The sequence below is a fragment of the Eriocheir sinensis genome, chromosome 57, assembly GCF_024679095.1.
Source record: "Eriocheir sinensis breed Jianghai 21 chromosome 57, ASM2467909v1, whole genome shotgun sequence".
NCBI classification, from domain to species: Eukaryota; Metazoa; Arthropoda; class Malacostraca; order Decapoda; family Varunidae; genus Eriocheir; species Eriocheir sinensis.
The window spans coordinates 6,451,798-6,469,479 of record NC_066565.1 but is presented as its reverse complement, the minus strand read 5'-3'; the positions used below and the strand labels follow the sequence as shown (position 1 = coordinate 6,469,479).

Genomic DNA, 17,682 nt, shown 5'->3' with positions numbered 1-17,682 from the left:
TACTGAAGCGCAGCGCGAAATTTAAAATGATGCTGATACGATAGTTTTTTTTGGTGTTCTAGTTATTTCGTCGAGTTCCTGACGATACCTAGAACACAAAACAAAACTCTATCGTATTAGAATCCATTTGAATTTCGCGCGGTTCATTCGGTAACAACATGGCGCCTGTGAAGGAGGTTGCCGAACTCTTCTATTTTAAGGCTCCGGAACTAACGTGCCCGGCTATCCTCTAGGAGTCTATGGAACACACTGGATACACAAAATACTGATCAAGGGAAAAGATCCGGAACAGGATAAAAACTAACATCAAGTTCCTGGGGAGTTTTTGTATAGTTTAAAATCCTTTGTATTGGGGATTTTGTAACTATTAAGGAAGTCATAATTCACTGGGGGATTAAAAGAATAATTTTCCTTGTGAAGTACTTGCTAAGGAAAATCAAATGGTATTACTCAAGTTTGGATTTTTCATCTCTCGGTCCGAGTACAAGAGAAAAATCAACACGGAAATATTTGGAATTTAGGAAGGGAACAAGGAAGGCATCATGGGGAAGAGTTCATCGGTGGGGCGAGGAAAATGATTTAAAAAACATCATCATTCAGGAAGAATATGACAAGTATAAAACAGAGAGCGGCAGGGCGCCACTTCTTCACCCAAAAAAATGTCTGTACAAAAATTTTTAAAAAGTAATGAAAAGATATAAAAACATTTGTTAACGATATTTTGTGTTAGTAAATAATAAGAGTAAAAGAATCACAAGTAAGTCATTAATAGACTAAAGATGGACTGATTTGCAACTTGCTTTTTATTATCATCATCATCATTACTATTATTATTACTATTCAAAGTTAATAAACTGTTCCGAGTTGCAAATCAGTTATACTCTCATGCAAAATAACGCCAATAATAATATTAGTATTAACAATTATCATTTTTATTACTACTATTATTATCAGTCATTACTGTTACTGTTATTACCATTATTATGTTATTCGTAAAACTACAAACCGCACTCTATTTTCTCTTTCCGTTTCCTCTCGTTTGCTCTTCCTTTCACGCCGACGCGAAGAACGAATTATAAACCGATCAAGAAAACGGAACTTCACAACACTTTTTTTTCCAGGTTTAGTTTCCACGCAGAGTTTCCACGCGAGACGAAACACGCTTCACTTAATGGAAAAGCAATCAAAGAAAACAAACGATATTAAAAAGATAAACGCGAGAACCGACGAAGATCCAAGATAACACAAATAAAAACGAAATACACTAATCGAATATGAATAGTAGGGAAGGGTTTTGACTCCTCTCCCAATTCCTGTACTGTGACTGGACGGAACCGATGCAAGTGGGGGGTGGGGTAGGGGGAGCATGGAGGGTCAGGTGAGGTCAAAAGTGAGGTCAAGGAGAGGTCACGTGGTCGGGTCTCCTTAAGTCATTCCTACGACTTAAGATTCATTTCAAAGAGTCTATTTTGGTTCTTGTTTTTGATAAGGGGAAAAAGAAGGAGTGTGTCGATGGGAACGTAACTTGAGGGAGAGGGGAAAGAAGAGAGGAAGGAAGGAAGGAAAAAAGAAGGAAGGAAGGAAAGAGGAAGAATGGAAAGAATGGACGAGGAGAGGAAGGAAGAGGAGATGAAAGGAAGGTAAAAGGAAGAGAGGAAGGAAGGAAGGAAGGAAGGAAGGAAGAAAGGAAAAAGGAAATATGGAAAAGGAAAAATGGAAAGAAGGGAGAAAAAGAGGAAAGAAGAGAGGATGGAAGGTAACAAGAAGAGAGGAAGAAAGGAAAGAAAAAGGAAGGAAGAGGAAAGATGGAAGGAAAAAGAACGAAATGAAAGAAGGAACTGAAGATACACACACACACACACACACACACACACACACACACACACACACACACACACACACACACACACACACAGACACACACACAGATAAACAGACAGCCAGGCAGATGAACGACAGTAAAGAGAAGGTACGAGGAAGACAGACGGGAAGATAAAACCTATCTGTGGATTGACCACCATGAAATTATGAAGAAAACGGGAACTACTTATCAAGGGGGGACTAAAACTATATAGAAGACGGAAAGTACTTATCAAGGGGGTGACTTACTCAGGATCAAGACCCTTTTTGAGAGCCTTTTGCCTTAGCTGTTGCTTCTGTCTCTCTCTCAGCTCCTTCAACTGTAAGAAAACGGGACTCAGTGGTTCGTCTCGCTGATCCGAAGCTCCGCCGTGACCCGTTCGAAGCCTCACTCTTGTTTTTTTTTATGAATTTTGATGTTTTATTTGTGATTTTGTGTTTTTGTTTTAGTTTTTCTCTTCGTGTGTGTGTGTGTGTGTGTGTGTGTGTGTGTGTGTGTGTGTGTTGATCAGGATTTCTCTTTTAGTTGACTATTGGTTGGGAGCGGAACGAAGGGGGAAAGGGGAGGAGGGAAGGTCGCAAACATTAATTTTCTAACCGTTCAAAATATATGGAAGAATATCGTAAGAACTAAGGATCGAAAAAGGTTTGAAACAGGATTGGAAACAGTCGAGCTTTGTTCCTTCAAAGTGACTCATCCGCTTGGTCGTGTCGTGCTGTTCATCATGGAGAGTATTTTTCGGGTTCAGGGTTCAAAAAGTAAAAAAAAAAAAGGTTCATATGGAAATGTTTTGAATCCTGCATGAGTCATCCTTTTTTTGGTTTGTTTCTCACGGACGTCACACAGAAGAAAAATTATAAAAGTTTTACATATTTTGGTCTAGGGGATAAATATGTGACAAAAAAGAATCGTGTTCAGTACTTGTCTTTTGAGTTGAAACACGAAACTGCTTCATTCTTTTGTCGTTTCAATGATTCAGTCGTTCAAAAAATGTATAGAAAAATATGACGCATTGCGACAACTTTCGGAGGACAAAAATAAATGACGAGTGAAAGAACAATCAATCCCATTTATAGTTTTGGGAAGACTGAAAAATTACGTCATTGAAAAATAAAAATAAAAACGAAGATCATACAAAATCATAACCCACAACCATGCACAAAAAAAATGAAAGAAAACGGATTGTAGAAGGCAAATATGAAAGAAAACGGATTGTGAAAAGATAAACTGAACTGAATGTCGGTGATCCATTTTCATGCATAACAAAAGAATAGTGGAAGCCTGGGGGGAGTGGGGAGGGGGCGGGGGTGACAAAGGGGGGTAGAAGTTATAAGCGAGAGGGGGGGGGGGGGGATATTTGTCAGTGGCAGTTATTCATAAAAAAAAATCAAGGTAAAGATTCGTTTTATCAACGTTGCTCAAACTTGGACAAGAACATATTAATTCTGGGTGTTTTTTTTATGCTGTTTATCACGGAGGTTGTATTTTTCTCCGGAAATCACTTAATGATTGACTTGTCAATGCCTTTTGTGGACCCGCCGCCGCAGCCGCAAAATAGTTCGCAGAGAGGTTCAACTTGGGGGACCCTTGGGAAATCGGGGGGTTGGGTTGGGGAGCATATTTAAACTACTCAAACCAAACTTTACATAACCTAACCTCTAGCGGGAGCGCGAGCCCCTCCTAACCAGGGGGGCGCAGCGGCCGCCGCCAGAAAAGGCTACGCTTTCGTCAATATTATCCCCTATTTTCAACAATAAAAAAAATAGTTTTTGAATTAGATTTAAAAAGCGTGTCCATGATTGTTGAACATTTGTAGAAAAGATATATGAAGAGCTAGTCGTAAGGTAGGTAATGAAATACTGGCACGTTGATGAAACGAATCTTAACCAAAGTCAAGAAATTAAATCAAAGTAAAAAATAAAATAATAATCTGAAAAATCAAACTGCATTATCATCAACATCCTACCTACGTTTATTTCTTTAGCTGATACGACTTTTTTTCCTCATTGTACAATGAGAAAAGAAAACCAAACATATCAACCGTGAAAATTTCCCAAAAAAAAGGGATTGGATTCTCTTTCATGAAAACTGGATGAGGAAAAAACAATACTACCAATTTTGATTACTCGTGAAAAAATATAGTAAATGTATTTGTTGCTATCCATAACGCACACAGCCTAGCGATGCCCACGCACTCATTCATTACGACTCACTTTCGCGAACTGTCCCACTCATCCACCCCGATTCCCACTTTCTCGAACTGACCTAACCAGCTCATCCATTCCGATTCCCATTTTCTCGAACTGACCTAACCGGCTCATCCATTCCGATTCCCATTTTCTCGAACTGACCTAGCCAGCTCATCCACTCCGATTCCCCCTTTCTCGAACTGACCTAACCAGCTCATCCATTCCGATTCCCATTTTCTCGAACTGACCTGACCCACTCATCCATTCCGATTCCCACTTTCTCGAACTGACCTAACCAGCTCATCCATTCCGATTCCCATTTTCTCGAACTGACCTGACACACTCATCCATTCCGATTCCAACTTTCGCGAACTGTCCCATTCACGTCAAAAGTTATAAAAAAAAAAAAAAATCCCTATCTTTCCACCGACCATTTCCTCTTGTCCTCTTCTCCTCGTCTCCTACTCAAAACAAACATTCATCTTTTCCTCACTCATCTCGTCCACTCATTGCCTCTCCTAACACTCACACCGTTGGATCTTTGCCCCTTATTTAAGTTTTCACGACCTCTTTCCACTCACACACTATGCAGACATCATACTCTTTCCATATGTATTTTCTCCTCCTTCTCCTTCACTCTTCGCTTCCCCTAACACTCACATCATTTATTTTCGCTCCTAATTCCTAGTCTCCTTTCATGACCAGTTTTCAATCACACAAAACAGACATCCTTTTCCCATGAGTATTTTCTCCTCCTTCTCCTTCACTTTTCGCTTCCCCTAACACTCACATCATTTATCTTCGCTCCTAATTCCTAGCCTCCTTTCATGACTAGTTTCCCTTCACACAATACAGACATCCTTTCTTTTCCTTTCCACATTCATCTCCTCCTCCTCCTTCACTATTCGCTTCCCCAAACACTCCTATAATTTATCTTCGCTCCAGTTTTCCTTCACTCAATGCAGACATCCTTCCTCTTTCCCTTTCCACATTCATCTCCTCCTCCTCCTCCTCTTCCACCGATGGCTTCCTCTTCAACTCACATCGTAGTCCTGACGCTTCATCCGCTCCTCCATGTCGTACTTCTCGGTCTCCAGCTTGACGATCAGGTTCCACATATCCTCGGCCTTGGAGCGCAGGTTAGCGGATCCAATGCCGTCGATGTTGAGGGGCTTGACGCGGATGGACAGAGCGATCTTCTTCTCCTCTGCCAGCTGCTCGCGAGTCTTGCCGAGCTCACCCTTAGCGGCCTGGATGTTGGAGAGCTGGGCGAGGGGGGGGAAGGAGAGTGTTAGAGAGTGGTAGGGGGAGGATAACGGGTGTTCTTTAGGTATGATGTTGGCAGCTAGAGTGTTATCCATATGGTGTTGGTGGCTAGGGTGTTATCCATATGATGTAAGAGAGTTGTAAAACGAGACAATCATAACTTGATCTTGCCCTGATGAAAGAGAAAAAGAAAGATGAAGTAAAAGAAACTGTTAGAGTTGTAGAGGGAGACAAATCTACCTCTGTCTTCCCCTGATGAAGTGGTATGACGTAATTAGCAAATGATGAAGTGATGAAGAAGAGTTAGTGTTGAATAGATGTGTGGAGTCTGGATGGGAAGGTTAGGTGTTGCTGAGAGTAAGGATCGAAGGGACTGGACTGCATAGAGAGGGTGATCATAGACTGTTGATGTGTTGCAGAGTCATGTGAAATGGTTAGTACAAGAATCAGGTGTTTTGTGGACTAGAGGTGTTTGTTTTGGGTGGATGTATGGGTCTACATCTATGACTGAGACACACACACACACACACACACACACACACACAGAGACTCACTCGTGCAAAACACACACACACAAGCATAAAATCACAATGAACAAACTCTCTCTCTCTCTCTCTCTCTCTCTCTCTCACCTTGTCTCCACCTCCCCTGCGAGAGAACTTCTTTCCGCCTCCTTCCTGGGAAGAGAAAATCGTCGCAGGTCAGCCTTGTTCACGCGACATGGTTAGGGGGGCGTTTAGGGGAATTACTTTGGGGGGCATTACTCCAGGGACAATACTTAGGGATTTAGGGAATATATTTAGGCGACGGGAGGGACACTTTTGAGGGTTTATACTGAGTAGGTCGGTTTATAATGCATTTTTTTTAGAGAGAAAGACTAAATTGGGGATACGTAATGACGGAAGGAGAGTTACTTTAGCGGTTTATGCTATACGTAATGAGGGAAGAAGAGTCACTTTAGCGGTTTATGCTATACGTAATGAGGGAAGGAGTCACTTTAGCGGTTTATGCTATACGTAATGAGGGAAGGAGAGTTACTTTAGCGGTTTATGCTATACGTAATGAGGGAAGAAGAGTCACTTTAGCGGTTTATGCTATACGTAATGAGGGAAGGAGAGTCACTTTAGCGGTTTATGCTATACGTAATGAGGGAAGGAGAGTCACTTTAGCGGTTTATGCTATACGTAATGAGGGAAGGAGAGTCACTTTAGCGGTTTATGCTATACGTAATGAGGGAAGGAGAGTTACTTTAGCGGTTTATGCTATACGTAATGAGGGAAGGAGAGTCACTTTAGCGGTTTATGCTAACTGAATGGGTTTATAATAGCCGTTTAGGGAGGAAATACTCAACTGGACATACTGCAATAGGGAAGGGGGGGGAGGATCTTAAAGGTTGCTTACTAATTGCATGGGTTCATAATGAGTGTTGAGGAGGAAATACCAAATTGGCGAAACTGTGACGAGGATAAAGTACAGACGCCAAGGGGTTTTGAAGAGTAGGTGGGGGTGGGGGGGGGGGAGGGGGGGGGTATACAAGAAGGCAGACATCAATTTTCTTTTTTCTGCACACATCAATTTTCTTTTCTGGTAGGGTGGGGTATTTTGCTCTTTCTTGAGGGGAGGGGGGAGGGGGGGAGGTTACTTTGCTTCTTAAAATTTAGAGGGACTTGGAAACTAGACGGGACGTGGAATGTAGAGGGCTTGGGGGGAGGGAAGAGGATCCAAATCAACTCCATAAAAGGGGGAAGGGTATTGAGTACTGAGCTGCAACCTATGTTTAAGATTTTAGTTCTGAGGTTGTTTCTTTAGTGTTCAGAGGTTGTTGTTTTCAGGGGTTCGAATATAGGGTAAGGGGGGGGGGGGAGGTTATTTATATATATGTAGATTATTGTTATTATTAAAACATTTCCATTAATTGACAGAGATAGGTAAATAAACAGAGAGAGAGAGAGAGAGAGAGAGAGAGAGAGAGAGAGAGAGAGAGAGAGAGAGAGAGAGAGAGAGAGAGAGAGAGAGAGAGAGAGAGAGAGAGAGAGAGAGAGAGAGAGAGAGAGAGAGAGAGAGAGAGAGAGAGAGAGAGAGAGAGAGAGAGAGAGAGAGAGAGAGAGAGAGAGAGAGAGAGAGAGCAGAAAACACAGGAATAAGAGAAAGATAAGAAATACTGGCTTGTTTAACATCAAAACATCAGTTAAATTTGAGAGATGACGGAAAATGAAAGCTGAAACCCACTTAAACAGTCAACATGCAGAGCCATCGATACAGCTTTAGGCTTTGTACAGCTCTTTAACAGATCTAACATTTACTGGAAGGAAATAAAAGCCGCGTGTAATAATTGCTTTAGAAAATACTTACCCAAAAAAAATCAAAGTAAGAAAAACATTACATAAATCAAAACAAGCCAAATTTCTTACCTTTACCCACGGTAGAAAATAAACAACAAAATTAAAATATCTTAAAAAAAAATATTATAGTACACGGTTAAAGGAGTGCAGGAAGTCAGCTGGTGAAAGAAAAAGGGAAGTAGATTATTATTATTATAACTATTATTAATATTATCATAACGAAGAACTTTACTATGAATATTATCGTCTTGTGGGAGGGAAACACGGAAGGTTATAATAGTTCAAATAAATTGGTTACCTTCGTCGAGTCCAGGTAAAAACAAACATTATCCATTACGTTTTTAAGGTTAAGAAAGGTGGATGAATCATGAGAAAGGGAGAAGAAAAGATACGAGGAACAGAACCAATGAAAGAAAAGAAAAAGAACGAATAACAGAATGAATGAAAAAGATAAAGAAAGACAGAAGGAAGAGAGAAAGAAAGAAAGAAAAAAGAAGAACGGAAGGAAAGAGGTAAGAAAAAAAAAGATGAACTATTTTATAACAAAAGTCGGCAAGAATGAAACGCAGAAAATAAAAGATGAAGTGAAATAGAAAAAATGAGACAGACCAAATGAGAGAATTAATGAGAAAAAGAAAATGAGACTGAGAAAATGACGAGGAAACGATTAATTAAAAATAAGAACTTTGATAACACAGCCAATAATTATCAAGGAACTCAAGATGAATCAGTCAAAACAACAAAAACTATTAGAAACACGACTCTGGGTGTGTTTCGTGTGTGTTTGCAAATCCCAAACTCGCAAGACAATAAAACAAAAATATTTTTAAAGAACGCGGGACTTTTGAAGCTGTTCAGTATAGAGGGCAGCACTAGTACGGGGCCTTACTCTCGGGGCTGAGCGACTTGACCCCGAAGGAAAAGGTTCTATATACACTTCTGCTCTTGCTCCCTACGTCCATAAACAGCTTTGAAAGTTCCGAATTATCATTAACCCGGTAGCTGCGTGGATCATGTTCGTTAAAGGTCCCTCTAAGCGAGAAAATAATGAGAAAAAATCATCACTCGCGCAAACCATTTCACAATTAATATCAACGCATTTGTGATCAGTTTATGCATCATCTATTTTTGGGGGTTTATGTCAGGGGAAAAATTTGGCCCGTCGCTGGTCCACGGTAAAGCCACAGATTTGGCCCGTCGCTGCTACCGGGTTAAGAACATGAAACGGGTAACGATGAAAATAGTATAAGGTAGTAAAAAAGAAAAGAAAAGTATTAAGAAAAGAAATGTAACTTTACAAAATGAATTATTATATAGAAGAAGACAGGAGGGGTAAAGTCCGCATTACTGTTAAACATGAAATAACAACGATGTCAATGGAAGTAGTAAAACAAACAAAAAAGAAAGTTAAGAAACCAATAGAAACTTTTTAAAACGAATGATCACTGAACACAGATATCAACACAAATTGTAGAGAAAACCGAAATGTCAAGCAAGAACAGCAATCCAAACTTAAGAGAATAATTATCAACAAAAATACGTAAAGGATAACGATTTTAAGAGAGTTAAAAGGAAAAACCCAAAACTTAGGTCAGGAAACCAGTCACGTGTCGATGCAGGAAAACGTTTAAGTGAAAACACACGTATGGAACAGAAACGCATGAAGAGATTAAAGTAAAATGAAATCAAACTTTTATTAAATGTCAAACAGTATCATTAGAAGAAAAGAAAGTGAAAGTTATCATATTTGTACAAAGGTGAAGTTAGAATATATGTAAAACCCAAACAGTCCTATTATGAAAAGGAACAGCAAGTAATTCGTCAAAAGCAAACTTTACTCGAACCAAACTTTAGTGATGACAAAGATGCATTTCAAGAGATATCCTTGATAAGAACACACCAAAATGTGATGAAAGAAAAATGCATCAGGGGACACCAAACGGAAAACGAAAAAAAAATATTAACGATTCAAAAAACAAACTTTGATTATGAAAAAAAATGCACTATAAAAAAAAAGTAAATATTTTTTTTTGTGTAAATTGTGACGCCAAGGGATATTCAATTGAAGGAAGACGATAAAACAACTCAAAAGACAAACTTCAATTAGAAAAAAAAAAATTAATAATATGCATGAAGGAAAGAAACGAAAATATGAACCATTTTTAAGTTGATTTCAAGAATAAGTTAAAATATAACCCATTTTTGTGTTAGTTTCAAGAAAAAGCCCGCACTTTTTGTTAATCTCAAGAGTAAACCTGTTATGTGTGTGTTAATCTGAGGTGTGTGTCGGGGACAACGGTGGAGGGCGAGAAGTATGTGTAGCCATTAAGAACAGTGTTGGGACAGGGCTGAGTGCAGAGAGGAAGATTATATCAATTATTATTAAAAAAAAAGGTAAAGATTAATAATAAAATAAACAATAAATTCAACGAGTCGTGCTTTTTGGTTTAGGTTTTTCTTTGGTCGCATTTTCGGCTCACCTCCTGAAAAAGAAAACGGAATCTCATGGATCACAGTCACTTGTTACAGAAACTTAAACAAAATGCATTCGAAAACAACAGCAACAACAACAGCTACAACAAATCCAAAACCTGTGTCTGCTATACAAAGGCAAATTGATATCTTTGTGTGTATCTTTCTTTCAATCGTAGCTAAGCAAAATCCTTTCTTTATCTTACTGTTATGTCAGATTTATGCAACACTATGGATACAGCAACACCCGAAAGCCAAAACCGACTGAAACTCAATGAGAAGGAATGAAAACCATGAAAACCTCTTCTCGTCCAGGCCGGAGAAGACGAGGCTTTCACAAGGTTCGTTCAAAGCAATAATTTTGAACAATCAGAGAATGACAAGTGTAGAAAAGAAAAAAAATCTGTTTCTTAGAATTAAAAGCTACAACACTACAACACAAACACACGAAGAGGAAAACTGAAAGGAAAAGAAAATAATAATAACGATATTTTGAAAAACACATAATTGAAGCCCTTTCCTTGGGGGAAGGGCGGAGTCGGGGGTGGAGGAAGGGTGTGAAACAATAGTGGTTATTTTCTTATATGGGAAAACCAATTAAAATAAACCAATAAACGATAAACAAATAAATGAATTAGTGGAGAAGGACGGTCGCCCAGCTCGCCTTATAAACCTTAAAGAAACAAAAAGAGGTCAAAAGGTCAAATCAGGTGAAATGAGGTCAACACGAGGTAAGGTAAGCCATGTAACCTTACAAAAGAGTTAGTCAAGGTTAGATGGACCACGTTACCCAGAAAACTCTACTTTCTAATCTTTTTCGCCTCTGCGCTTTTCTCACCTCCCCCTGTAAGAAAGAAAACGGCATCTGTGGTCACTAGTTCTACGGCAGACTGAGACAAATTGACTAAAACTACGACACTGGGAGTTTACAGACAAATGAGGTTCACAGACAAAGGAACATTACAGACAAAGGGAGTTTACAGATATAATACTAACTGGGCTTTTTGCGGTGATGATACAAGAACAGTCATGTTTGTAAATACTATAACCACAACCGTGCATATTAAAGAACTCTTGAATCGACAAAATACACGCGATGGAACAAAAGGAGTTAAAAATGGAGAAAAATAGAAATAGAGAAACAACGTGAACTTACAACATTTTGAGAAACGGTGGACGTCAAGCAAAGAAAAAAAAAACTAAAAAACTCTACAACAAGAACATGAATGAACGCGATCTTTATGCGTACTATAAACCAAAGCAAGTGAAAGACAAATAAGACGATAAAGAAAATGACAAGAACACAATTACTAAGCGCTTCCAACACGTTACAAAAAGCCCAGGTGGAATCTATACTAATTCTTCTAACTATATTGTGGAGTGGGGGGATGCATACAAAGGGGAACGAGGGGGGGGGAGACTAGGGGGAAGGGGAGAGAGGGGAGCTCCTTCAAGTTAATAACACACTGTATCTCATGACCACTAAACTATCACCTAAATAAACTTACTTACTATAGGAGAGGAGGAGGAAGGGAAGGAGGGAGGGAGGGAGAGAGGAAAGTGAAAAGAGGGTGTGGGAGGAAGATAAGGAAGAGAGGAAGATGAAGAGTGAAGGAGGTGGAGAAAACGAGAGGGGATTGGGAGGAAATGTAAAGAAAACGGGAGGAAGGCGGGACTCGAGACACAAAAAAAGAGAATGGGAAGAAAGCAAGAAGAGAGTGGGAAGAAAACGGAAAAAAGTGGAAAGAAAATGAAAAGAAAATGGGAAGAAAGTGGGAGGAAGGGACACCTGAAGAACAGAAAAGAAAATGGAAAGAAAATGGGCAGAAAGAGGGAAGATGGGGCACTACAGAACCAGAAAACGGGAAGGGAAGAAAGTGGGAAGATGGGGCACTAGAGGAAAAGAAAACGGGAAGGGAAGAAAGTGGGAAGATGGGGCACTAGAGGAACAGAAAACGGGAAGAAAGGAAGAAAGTGGGAAGATGGGGCACTAGAGGAACAGAAAACGGGAAGAAAGGAAGAAAGTGGGAAGATGGGACACTACAGAAACAGAAAACGGGAAGAAAGGAAGAAAGTGGGAAGATGGGGCACTTAAGGAACAGAAAACGGGAATACGAAGGGGGGACTTGAACAAACAGCGAGCCCCAGGGTTCCCTACTCACCATGGTGCCCTTCATGAGTGCCTGGCGCTTCTTCTCCGCCTCCTCCAGCCTCTTCCTCTTCTCCTCCTGCTCACGCTGCTTCCTCTCGGTCTCCTCCCTCATCTTCCTCTCCTCCTCAGCCTTCTTCTGCTCGGTCAGTTTCTTCTCTTCCTCAGCGCGGAGGACCTGAGAGGAGGAGGAGGATTAGTGACAGTCGATGGTGTGAAGAGGGATGGCTGTATGACGGCGTACAGTGAGGAGCGAAGAGGGATGACTAAGGTGATGAACGTACAGTGAGGAGTGCAGAGAAGGATGACTATGGTGATGAACGTACAGTGAGGAGTGCAGAGAAGGATGACTATGGTGATGAACGTACAGTGAGGAGTGCAGAGAAGGATGACTATGGGGAAGAACGTACAGGGAGGAGTGCAGAGAAGGATAACTGTATGATGATGAACGTATTGTGATGAACGTGGGAGAGGGATTCCTACGATCGTGTAGTGATGACTTTGGGGACTAACAAGCGTGAGCAATGATGAGCGTAGATGATGATCGTAAAGAGATCGTAAAGAGGAACATCGTAAAGTGAAAGGTCGTAGAGTGAAAGGTCGTAAATTGAAATATAGTAAAGTGAAATGTCGTAAGGTGAACGGTCTTAAGTTGAAAGGTCGTAAAGTGTACGGTCGTAAAGTGAAAGACCGTAAAGTGAACGGCCATAAAATGAAATGTCGTAAAGTGGAATGTCGTAAAGTGAACGGTCGTAAAGTGGAATGTCGTAAAGTGAACGGTCGTAAAGTGGAATGTCGTAAAGTGAAAGGTCGTAAAGTGGAATGTCGTAAAGTGAACGGTCGTAAAGTGGAATGTCGTAAAGTGAACGGCCATAAAATGAAATGTCGTAAAGTGAACGGTCGTAAAGTGGAATGTCGTAAAGTGAACGGCCATAAAATGAAATGTCGTAAAGTGGAATGTCGTAAAGTGAACGGTCGTAAAGTGAAAGGTCGTAAAGTGAACGGTCGTAAAGTAAAAGGTCGTGAGGTGAAATATCGAAAATCAACGATCCTAAGGCAAGTCGGTGCTCACCTTCCTCTTGGCCTGTTTGTCTTTGAGTTTCCTCAGCTCGTCCTCCTCCTTGGCGCGCTGCTTCCGCCACTCAGCGATGTACTCAGCCAGCTGTTCGTCCAGCTCAGACATCTTCATCTGTTGGCGGTTCTTGAGGAAGTTGGCCCCCTCATCTCCCCTACGCGGCGGCGGCGATGCAGGTGGTGGAGGAGGAAAGGGAGGGGAAGAAGGACAAGACGTTAGAGTGATCATACGGTGGTGGTGGTGGTGGTGGTGTGATGTGGTGGAGTGAAGTGGATTGAAGTGTGTGTGGGAGGGTGAAGAGTGGAGGGGCAGGTGATGATGGAGGAAGGGAGGGGAAGAAGGACAAGACGTTTGAGTGATCATACGGTGGTGGTGGTGGTGGTGTGATGTGGTGGAGTGAAGTGGATTGAAGTGTGCATGGGAGGGTGAAGAGTGGAGGGGCAGGTGGTGATGGAGGAGGATTGGGAGGAAGAGAAGAAGGAGTTAGTGATGATAGTGGTGTGGTAGTGGTGGTTGGCGTGGTGCGGGAGTGAGAATATCGTGGAGATGGATGTCGAGGCGTTAGGAAAGTGGAGGAGTCGTGGAAGTCTGAATACCGAGTGTGGAATTAGTGATTTGAGTGGTGTATAAGACTAGTGTGGTTTGTGATGTATGAGTCAGAGGGTCACAGAGTTAAATTGAAAAAAAAAATAGTGCTGTGGAGAGAAATGATTAGAGTCAGTTCAAAAGGGTTTAGAGGGTTGAGATATGAGTTCAAGGATATTTGACAGGAATTTATGGAGTCAGAAAGGGGGTTTAAGGAAGAAGAAAAAGGTTTGGGAAAAGACAAGGGAGAGGAGGTTTTAAGGGTGAAGCAAACGTTTTGAGAGGCTTGGAAAGGAGTTTAAGGGTTGGCTGAAAGGATTTGAATAGCTTGAAATGAGGTTGAGAGGAGTTTGAAGGGGAAAGAAAAGGGATGTAGAGGAAAGAACTGAAGAAGCTGGACAGTAGAGTATGGAAGAAAGGGGAATATGGTGAAGGGGTGTGGAGGGGTGTGGGGGGTGTTTTGTTGTGTTTTGAGTGGCGTACACACACACACACACACACACACACACACACACACACACACACACACACACACACACACATGCAGTATATATTTAACTCAAAATGATCAGCAAAACAACAAAATTTAAAAGGAAACAAAACTCATCATGGCCTCAGCTTTGCAACTTAAAAGCAAGACTGCAAAAAAATACTGAAAAATATCAAGAGAAAAATAAATAAGGACAGGAAAAAAAAGTAGAGATAACTTACTTCTTCCTCCTCCTGCGACGGCAGCGACGCGCGAAGCGAGAGAAAGGGAGAGAAAGAGAGGGAGGGAAAGAGGGAGAGAGGGAGGGGAGAGGAAGGGAAAGAGAGGGAGAGAAAAAAATATTAATAAACAGTCGGCGTAAAAAAAAATTGTAATATCACATTTATGCCCCAAATTTTCAATATTAAAACGAAAATAAGGAAATTAAACTGTGAAGGACGTGGTGGTGATGCTTTGGTCTTGGCAACATTGTGTCCTGAGTTTTTTGTTGTTATTCAGGATTTGTTTATTTTTCAGGACAAACTCTTGGCAACTTGTTCTTTAACCTTTTGGCCATGAACAGGCGGGTGATTGTGTCTGATTGCTTGTTTGCTTGTTTGCTTGTTTGATTGTTTTACTCATTCCCAAGCTTATTTGACGTGAACTCTGGCGAAATTGTACTAAAGATTGATTCATTATCTTGAAAATCCCCATTAATCATATTAATAATTATAATATTAATATTATTAATATTATTAATTATTACTATAATAATAATAATAATAATAATAAGAAATAATAATATATAATAATAATAATAATAATAATAATAATAATAATAATAATAATAATAATAATAATAATAATAATAATAATAATAATAATAATAATAATAATAATAATAATAATAATAATGATAATAATAATAATAATAGTTCAACCTGAAATAAAAATGCAACTGTCAGAGGTGATGAACGTGACAAAATGAAAGTGTGAAGAAAAACAATAAACAAACAGAACTACGAGAGAGAGAGAGAGAGAGAGAGAGAGAGAGAGAGAGAGAGAGAGAGAGAGAGAGAGAGAGAGAGAGAGAGAGAGAGAGAGAGAGAGAGAGAGAGAGAGAGAGATCTAAAAAAGACATCAGTTTACTAAAAAAGGGATTCCGTAGCAACAGTAGCATGCAGTATTTATTATTATTATTATTATTATTATTATTATTATTATTATTATCACTCCCAATTTTTATACATCTTCATTTCAATTCGTGGAAGCTTTATATGTTATTTTAGCTACGAATAGAAACTTAAAACAACAGTAAGAGTAATAATAATAATAATAATAATAATAATAATAATAATAATAATAATAATAATAATAATAATAATAATAATAATAATAATAATAATAATAATAATAATAATAGCAACAATAACAACAGGAGCTCCATCATCCAGGGGACACAAAAGCTATATAGAATCAGTCTTTAAAACTCTACAAATAAACGCAAAAGAGAAAATGATGAAAATTAATGAAGAAAGGAATAAAAGCAAAATCAGATGAGTGAGTGAGTGAGTGAGTGAGTGAGTGAGCCGGGAATTCGTCTCCTCTACAAAATGAGAAAACTATTTTTTGTTTTTTTTGTATATGGAGAAAAGTCCCAATAATGACATCAATGGGAGTAATAATGACGATGACAATGCTAATGATCCTTTAGTTCGGGAGTGTTCATTACCTATTAAACCAATGAATAAAACATCTTTAGAGAAATTAGCCATAAACGGGGGACTTTGAAAGCTCATCTTGCCAGGGAGGGAGGCGGGGGAGGGCGGGGTACTGCCACACGAGAAATTAAAATCTTTGGGAGAGGTGTTTCTTTCTCAGTTATTCGCCCGGGACTCGAACCTGGGCCCTCTAGACGCTGGACGAATTTTCTAGCGTTGAGCCAAAGGACACCACGGATCAAGGTCTTCATGGTCCGTCTCCGTCTCCGGCAACTCCACTCACACTCCAAAAGTCGTATTACAAGACACATCGCCGCCTAAGAACACATACTTGACAAGGGTTTCGTAGGAGTGGTGGGCATTTCCAGGGGTAGTTTTATGACCCCGGTGGTAGTGTGAGTCTTCTTCTGTACCATGAACCTGAAGAAACACCCATTGGAACCCGACTGACCCCCTCACTGACCTTTAGAAATGGCTGATATGAGAAGCGAGTGTCTTATAATACCAACCTAAGAATTCACACTCGTTCCACTCTTGGTTCCAGTTATGAAGCAGTTCGCCCATGACGCCACACGGTTCCGCTGCAAGGATTCTAACTCGAGGCTCCTTGATTCCACTTCCTCTAACTTGTGTTCTGCTTGTCACACGAGTTATCCCTTTAATTATAGTTTTCTTTTTGGGTACCCAGGAGCCAAGAGTTAAATCTCCAGAATCAAATTGGAACCCCGTGACGTCATCATCCTGCGCGTGGAACGACTGTGTATTTTTAGGCGGTGACTTCACTATTTCCCCCGCACTGATAGAGCCCCGCGGTGCCAGGTTAGCGCACTCAGCACATTGTACTTCCCGGTTTCCGACTCAAAACTATTGCAAAAAAAAGCCCACCAATAACAACTTTGATTGCATATCGTTAGCTGTGTGAGTGCGACTAATTGGAGTCTGAAACCGATAAATGAAATGTTCTGACTACAGTAATCTTAGCACATTGTAATTTCCGGTTTCTGATTCATAACTATTGCAAAAACACATCAACAATAACTCTAACTGAATTTTGTTAATTGTGTATGTACGACAGTTTTGAGTCTGAAACCGATAAATGCAATGTTCTGAGCACGATAATCAGGATGAACAGAGCCAAGGTCCGTCTGTCTCAAGTGACGTCGCTCGCTCCAGACTGAGTAAGGTGATGCTGCCCTCTGCCTCAAGAGCGCTTTGAAAGTCCCCTATTATGGTGTGGAAAGCTCAAAACATTATTTACACATTTTATAAATCTGTTTAATACTATTTTCATAACAAACGTAATCCTCTTTTCATGTATCTCTTGTTTTCTTCTTTCTTTCAATCGGTCAGAAAGATTTTTTTTTTTAATGAAAATATTATTGGAATAAATGTGATATACGTGTCCATAGCTTGTTCTCGGTAGCAAAGTGAGAGAGAGAGAAGATATGAATGTTTCCGTGGCGGATAAGGTAAAAATAAATGTAAGTGGAGTTATTGCCAGATATAGATATACAGGCAGATAGACATAGATATTGATAGACACAGATAAAGAG

General features: G+C 40.1%; 2 protein-coding genes across 7 annotated transcripts in view; one reads left to right on the top strand and one right to left on the bottom strand.

The window, feature by feature from the left end:
- The window catches only part of LOC126984742 (fatty-acid amide hydrolase 2-like), a 111,680-nt gene that overhangs the window by 42,026 nt on the left and 51,972 nt on the right, over positions 1–17,682 (top strand). The window lies entirely within an intron of this gene.
- Positions 1–17,682, bottom strand: part of LOC126984744 (troponin T, skeletal muscle-like) — a 39,096-nt gene that overhangs the window by 19,110 nt on the left and 2,304 nt on the right. For 3 of the 6 annotated variants that reach the window (XM_050838785.1, XM_050838783.1, XM_050838784.1), the window contains exons 2-6: positions 13,352–13,508; positions 12,293–12,457; positions 5,949–5,993; positions 5,094–5,315; positions 2,110–2,180 (exon numbers count right to left, since the gene is read on the bottom strand). In XM_050838785.1, coding sequence (XP_050694742.1) covers positions 2,110–2,180; positions 5,094–5,315; positions 5,949–5,993; positions 12,293–12,457; positions 13,352–13,468 — 620 coding nt within the window. In that variant the 5' untranslated portion in view covers positions 13,469–13,508. The remainder of the gene's footprint in view (positions 1–2,109; positions 2,181–5,093; positions 5,316–5,948; positions 5,994–12,292; positions 12,458–13,351; positions 13,509–17,682) is intronic. The other 3 variants (XM_050838779.1, XM_050838781.1, XM_050838780.1) reach the window with 1 other exon arrangement.